Source organism: Felis catus, chromosome B2 (assembly GCF_018350175.1).
Source record: "Felis catus isolate Fca126 chromosome B2, F.catus_Fca126_mat1.0, whole genome shotgun sequence".
NCBI lineage: Eukaryota > Metazoa > Chordata > Mammalia > Carnivora > Felidae > Felis > Felis catus.
This window is the reverse complement of record NC_058372.1, coordinates 119,346,454-119,353,265: the sequence shown is the minus strand read 5'-3', so window position 1 is coordinate 119,353,265 and position 6,812 is coordinate 119,346,454. Positions and strand designations below refer to the sequence as shown.

General features: G+C 38.5%; 1 protein-coding gene across 1 annotated transcript; it reads left to right on the top strand.

Annotated features, from left to right (window-relative positions):
* The first annotated feature begins 5,458 nt into the window (after positions 1–5,458).
* LOC101096479 (trace amine-associated receptor 3) lies at positions 5,459–6,551 on the top strand. Its single transcript, XM_023253559.2, has one exon. The coding sequence runs from the start codon at positions 5,520–5,522 to the stop codon at positions 6,549–6,551; it is 1,032 nt and encodes a 343-aa protein (XP_023109327.1). The 5' UTR covers positions 5,459–5,519.
* Positions 6,552–6,812: the final 261 nt, after the last annotated feature.

Below are 6,812 nucleotides of genomic sequence, written 5' to 3'. Positions count from 1 at the left end.
TCATCATTGGGGCGCCTGGGTGGCGCAGTCGGTTAAGCGTCCGACTTCAGCCAGGTCACGATCTCGCGGTCCGTGAGTTCGAGCCCCGCGTCGGGCTCTGGGCTGATGGCTCGGAGCCTGGAGCCTGTTTCCGATTCTGTGTCTCCCTCTCTCTCTGCCCCTCCCCCGTTCATGCTCTGTCTCTCTCTGTCCCAAAAATAAATAAACGTTGAAAAAAAAATTTTTTAAAAAGATGTCATCTCTGCCCGTTGCCAGCTGCTACGTGGCGTTATAAGGCTTACTTAAGAACCGTGAGCCACTTGGGGTCAACCAGTCATTTACACGCTAGGTACCATTTTTACTTTTTGATGTCATGATGTGTCAACTGCTAGAGATAGTTGTAAAGTCGATTTATAGAAAAAATAATCTTTTTCTTCTGTTTGTTTTGTTTTCAGTGTTCCATTTGAATATAGCCTACTTATTATCATCCCTGAAACGTCTTCCAAAGAGTCTTTGTGATTGTAGTCTTTAAATATTCATTGTAGTCTATGTTAGATATTAAAGAATTAACCAGAAAAGATCCAATATCGTGAATTCATAAATTTCAAACCTTGGCTTATTTTTTTCTGTTACACTATGTACACTATTTACGCCCTGCTCTCTTGATGTAACAAGTTTAATAGAAAATTAACACAAATCTGCTCTTCGGGTGGAATTTGGTTTTAGGCCCAGAATGATTTTGGAGCTTTAAAAATGGAATTTATATCTGAGACTCTGCAGTTTGGGATCAGTTTCTTGGAAGATTATATGAAAATTGTTATTTTCTAACTTGTGGCAAGAGAAATGAAATAGTCATTTTTAGTGTCAGTTCTAGGCCTTCCAATTGGTGCTCGTTTTGATAAGAGACTGTCTTAACTGGCACACCATGAGCAGGCATTCAGAAAAGCCTATGGTTTGAGAGGCTAGTTTGAAATTTTATGTGGTTCTCTCAAGCAGTTAGGTGATCAGCTGAAATACTTTAGACTTCAGCCTTAAATTCCAGGGCGATCGGAATTCAAAGGAGAAAAAGAAAGCACATTATTTATGATCATCATCCACATTTGTGTGCAAATAAGAGAGAAACTTTAAGATTTCCTTCTTATTACACTTAATTTGACTCAGTATTACAGAACAATAATACGGACTCATATCTTCCTTTGCTGATCCTTTATACCTGGTATTTTTTCAACAATTAAAAATGAGAAAAACCTTAATTGGGATTAATTTACGTATATGTACCCAGACATATATACATAGGAGGCGATAGCAATTTTAAGTTCTTTACCAAATAGGTTCCAGAAGAGAATGTGTTTTCTAGCAATGGTGATACTTATGTACTTATGTTAGTTGGTGCTTTGTTAATAGCATATGCAAATGTATGTCTCCTTCTATGAGAACCATGGATTATAAATGCCCATTTTCTACCACATCTTATATGATATTCATATTTTAAGGCTATGAAAATTAGATTCTGAACCTAAATTTTGTGTTGGACCACTTTTTCCTCCTACTAAAATCATGTGTTCACATGAAGATTTTCTTCAAGAAGCTTTAACTCCATGTTATAATCTTGCACAGAAAATCTGACATCCTGCACATGTATGTGACTGGAGATATGCCAACCTTGTTATCAGTCAGTGCTTGGAACTGAAAACTAAGGGGAAAAAAGGAAAAAAAACACCTAATGTAATGTACCTAATGTAAATTATATAAAAGTATTAATATTTTAACATTTTAACTTACAAAAATGGCAATTTCATAGAGGCGTGTGGTTCAACATAATAGATTACAAATAGATTACAAATAGATTACAAATAGATTACAAATAGATTACATAATAGATTACAAAATAAAGAAAACTTGGCGGAGTTGCCATAATTCTTATGCAGAAAATCAAGGAGGAAGGTAAAAATAACGCTAATGGTCTTAAATATCTTCACAGCCAACTCTCCCATTTTATAAAAGAGGAAACTGAGGCTCAGGGACACTGAAAAGTTGTCCAGAGTAATATGGTTGGTAAGTGCTACAGCCAATCATCAAACAAGGTCGACCTGGTTTCAAAGTCATCTTGTGGGATGTAAGATAGCCAGGAAGCTGGAAAACGCACAAAATCACATGATATGTCTTTGTAAACATTCCATTTGAGGTCTCTACTTCTGAAAGTGTGTGCAGTTTCCCTTATATAAATAGTAATGTGCATAGAAGAAAATTTGATCTCATGTTAAAACACCTCCTAGAATCCTCTCAATCCTTAAAGAAATGGAGCAGTATTTATATACAGCCCTCATATGATGTTGTTTCAATGTCATGGCTGTCATCATTAAGGTCATATGGGCAACTGAGGTGTGACAGGGAGTTTCTTGGGCAACGCTACACCTTAAGCGTTCATGTCTTCATGGACTTACATACTGTATAAGGTCAATGGTGAGTCTGTGCTTTCCAGATCGTATTTAATTTATGAAAGTCTGTGAGTTTCGGCAGGAAGAAAATCTTCAACTCCCCTCAGTGGTAGGTAAGGTTCTAAACATTGTAAAAGGGGCTGAAAAGGGCCAGTATAACCTCATTTTAACGTGTTCATGAAACACCAATGGAGTTTTATGCCACCATCACCACCACCTCGTAGGTGCATTTAACTAAAACACTCAGCAGCTTTTTTTTTTTTCTTTTACTGACATCTTTGTATTTATCTGAACTTACTATCTTTAATCCTCTTATCACTAGCCTAAGGGCTCAATAAAGTATGTCTACAGCAATCCCTCCTGTCTGCCTGTCTAAACGTTGTCTAAATAATGAGGGATTATTTTACAACACCATCAGAAGCAATTGAATCCTGGAAAGTATGGTCACAAACTGTGCTCCCGGGTCTAGTCCATTCCTTTACAGCGAAGTTTCAAGCACATTGAAGCAACTGCTTTAATTGGAACAATGCAGATATTTTTTAAAACAGACATAATTTGCCATTTATTTTTACTTTTATTTGTTCAAAAATATGTACCTAGTGTCTGCCACAAGCACTAACCAAGGTGCTGAGAATCCAGGGGTGAATGAGATCCGACAGGTTCCTTGCCTCAAGGTAGTATATTAAAAAATTGTGTCTGATAAGATTTAGCTGTTACTTAGAGTTGATTATAAAGGCAAGAAAAGACAAGATGCGAGCTGATGTATATTTTAACACAGATAATACATTCAACAACTGTTTATCGACTGCTATCACTTATATGCTAAAATGGGGCCCAGGTTAGATGCTCACAACCTTTCCTTGGTGAAATCCAAAGAAGAAAGAGAGGCAATGAGGAGTGGAGGAGCGTCTACAGTGGAGAGAAACAAATCCGTGATCTTGGTCAGATGTGCCTCAGGACTGAAAGTACTATTCAATGAATTCCTGCATTGAGCCACATCCTTTATTCTATGTTTTCCTTTCATTTTGTTTCTCTGTTTCTCCACTTTCTATTTTTTTTAGGAGAAGATAATTTAAAACCAAGAACCTTTCGGGTACCAATCATTCACAGATTTTCAGAGCCTCTGAAAGGCCATCGATTCTAGCACACCTCCTTTTCCCGGGAGCTCACAGCTAGTGAGAGGTAACGCTCACACTAGAAGAAGAACCCCTAATCCAAGGATATTTTGCCCCCTCTCCTTTGGAAGTAAGTACGTCCCTAACCCAGAGCAAACAGGAGAGCCACATGGAGCAGTCAGCTCAAGAAGGGTCCCCCTAAGACTTTCTGAAGAGAAACCTTCCTGAGACTTGGGAAAAGATGCTTCTCCAACTACATTGAACAGGTTTTTCTGTCATGACCAGGTTCTTTTACTTTTCCCTGTCAATCAGGAAAGAGAGACAGAATCAGAAGGAATGAAAGGAACTCCTGACACTTTGAGACCAGTAAGGAACCTTTCGTGCTGCTCTTCCTTAGGGTTCTAAAGGCAAAACTAAGTTGAGTCTGCCTAAGTAGATGAACTTGCCAAATGTACACTATGGTTGAATCTCTGTGGCTTGGAAGAATCTGACGTAGGGCAAGAGTGTCTCTTGTGTCTGACTCAGACAAGATTGGACTTGTCTTTCTGTAGCTCACTAAGTAGATTTGATGCTTTGTGAGAGGCACGGTGTCTAGCTTCTCCAGAACCAGCCAGTGGTTTTTCATGGTGGTGTCCCAAAGTAAAGAGCAGGGAGGTGCAATAACTTACTGAGAGGTTGGACATACGCAATTTGTCCATCATCTCTTATTCAGCCCACTGTGACCAAGAGCAGTTACGTGAGATTTGACTCACCCAAGTCTGTGAATATGAAATTTGTGATACTTCTGAGTCACTCGGGGATGGCATATATGTCCAGTAGTTAGAATTTCAGATGAATGACAACACTCCAGAAATACAGGGGAGGGGAACAAAGAAGGAAGGGCAGAAGAGAAGGACAGAGGAGAGGAGAGGAAGGGAGTAGAGAGTAGAGAAACTTTGAAGCGTTAACCCAGGTGCATGGTTTGACCCATAGGTACGTGGTTTTCCTTGTATTTCAACAGCTATATGCCATTTATAACTCTTACAACATCTGTACACTCTTTAAAACGAAGAGTTTAAATTATTGAAAGAATACCTAAAGAAAAACACCATGATTTCACTTAGCTTTTGTGTATTAAGTATTTTTATGATGAGAGATGTTAACTTGTTGTAGTTCAAAGGAGTTTCTAGAAAAGTGGTTGCTCAAGGTAAAAGTTGACCATAAATTCTTTTTTCTTAAACAGCTTTATTGAGAGGTATATTGATAGACAAAGAACTGCACAATTTGATTAGTTTGGACATCAAACACCTGTGATACCATCACCATAGTCAAGGTAATGGACATACCCAACAAGTTCTGGCCCTTTCTTTTTAGTTTTAGTTGTGTGCGTGTGTGTGCGTGTGAGTGTGTGTGCGTGTGTGTTAAGAAAACTTACGTGAGATTTACCCTCTTAACATATTTTGAAGTACACAATACCATATTATTAGCTATAGGCACTCTGGTGTACAACAGACCTCTAGAATTTATTCATGTAGCATAACTAAAACTTTGTATCCATTGAACAATAACTCCCCACCTCCCCCATACTGGTAACCACTATTGTATTCTCTGCTTCATGGGTTTGACTATTACAGATCCCTATACAAGTGGAATAAACTCTTAAGAAGCTCTCAATACCTTAAAAAGAACAGAGCAATCAATAGATAAACCCAGGTCGAATGAACAAATGGATGAGTGGAATAGAATAAAATAGAACAGGAAAGAATAAGTAGTTGAAACTTTTCCTGCCCTAATGCGGCAAATAACTCAGAGCGCAACCACAATTGGCATAATTTTAAATATTTAAATAAATGGAAATTGAAATGAATTCATAACAGATGTCTTTTTTTATGCAATTAATGCTTTTTTTTATGCAGTTAGGAGCTGAAGTTTCCTGGAATCATTTTTAAGAGGAGAGGAAACACAGACTCATCTTCCTAGAAAAGGGACTTTTAAGTGATAAAGCACTATGGATCCAATTTATATTCCTGAAGACTTATCCGGTTGTCCAAAATTTGGGAATAAATCTTGTCCTCCCGTAAACCGTTCTTTGCATGTCCGAGTGATAATGTATTCAATTATGACTGCAGCCATGTTTATCACTATCTTTGGAAACTTGGTTATAATGATTTCCATATCACATTTCAAACAGCTTCACTCTCCCACAAACTTTCTGATCCTCTCCATGGCAACCACCGACTTCCTTCTGGGTTTTGTCATCATGCCATACAGCATGGTGCGATCAGTGGAGAGCTGCTGGTATTTTGGGGATGGCTTTTGTAAATTCCACGCAAGCTTTGACATGATGCTTAGCCTAACCTCCATTTTCCACCTCTGTTCCATTGCTATTGATCGATTTTATGCCGTGTGCTACCCTTTACACTATGCGACCACAATGACCACCTCCATGATAAAGCGACTGTTAGCATTTTGCTGGTCGGCACCTGCTCTTTTTTCATTCAGTTTAGTTCTGTCCGAGGCCAACGTTGCCGGCATGCAGAGCTACGAGATTCTTGTTGCTTGTTTCCATTTCTGTGCACTTACGTTCAACAAATTTTGGGGGACGATATTGTTCACTACATGTTTCTTTACTCCTGGCTCCATCATGGTTGGTATTTATGGCAAAATCTTTCTTGTTTCCAAACGACATGCTCAAGTTATCAGCAACATGCCTGAAAACACAAAGGTGGAAGTGAAAAAAAACTTATCTAAGAAAAAGGACAGGAAAGCAGCTAAGACCCTGGGAATAGTAATGGGGGTGTTTTTAGCATGCTGGCTGCCTTGCTTTCTTGCTGTCTTGATAGACCCATACTTAGACTATTCCACTCCCATAATAGTACTTGACCTTTTAGTGTGGCTTGGGTACTTCAACTCTACTTGCAACCCCCTCATTCATGGGTTTTTTTACCCATGGTTTCGGAAAGCTCTTAAGTACATATTGTCAGGCAAAATATTTAGCTCTCACTCAGGAACTGCGAACCTATTTCCTGAGGCACATTAATAAAAAAAAAAAAAGCTATTACAAAAGTGAAGAGAGTATTGAAAATGAGACTTATCATTTTGGCCTCATGCCTCGCATTAATGATACTATTGAATTTCAGTAATCTGGATAAGTGTCTCCTAACCTGCCCAACAGTTACCTTCAGTATCTTTGACCCATCAGGCATCAGCCGTGTATTAACTGTGAACTCTCTCTAATCAACACTCCCATCTGACTGGGGGAAAATACACAAAAGAAGTATAAAACATTTCAGAATAGGTT

Coding starts and splice junctions, on each gene's coding strand:
- LOC101096479 (XM_023253559.2), top strand. CDS start 5,520: ATGGATCCAATTTATATTCCTGAAGACTTATCCGGTTGTCCAAAATTT.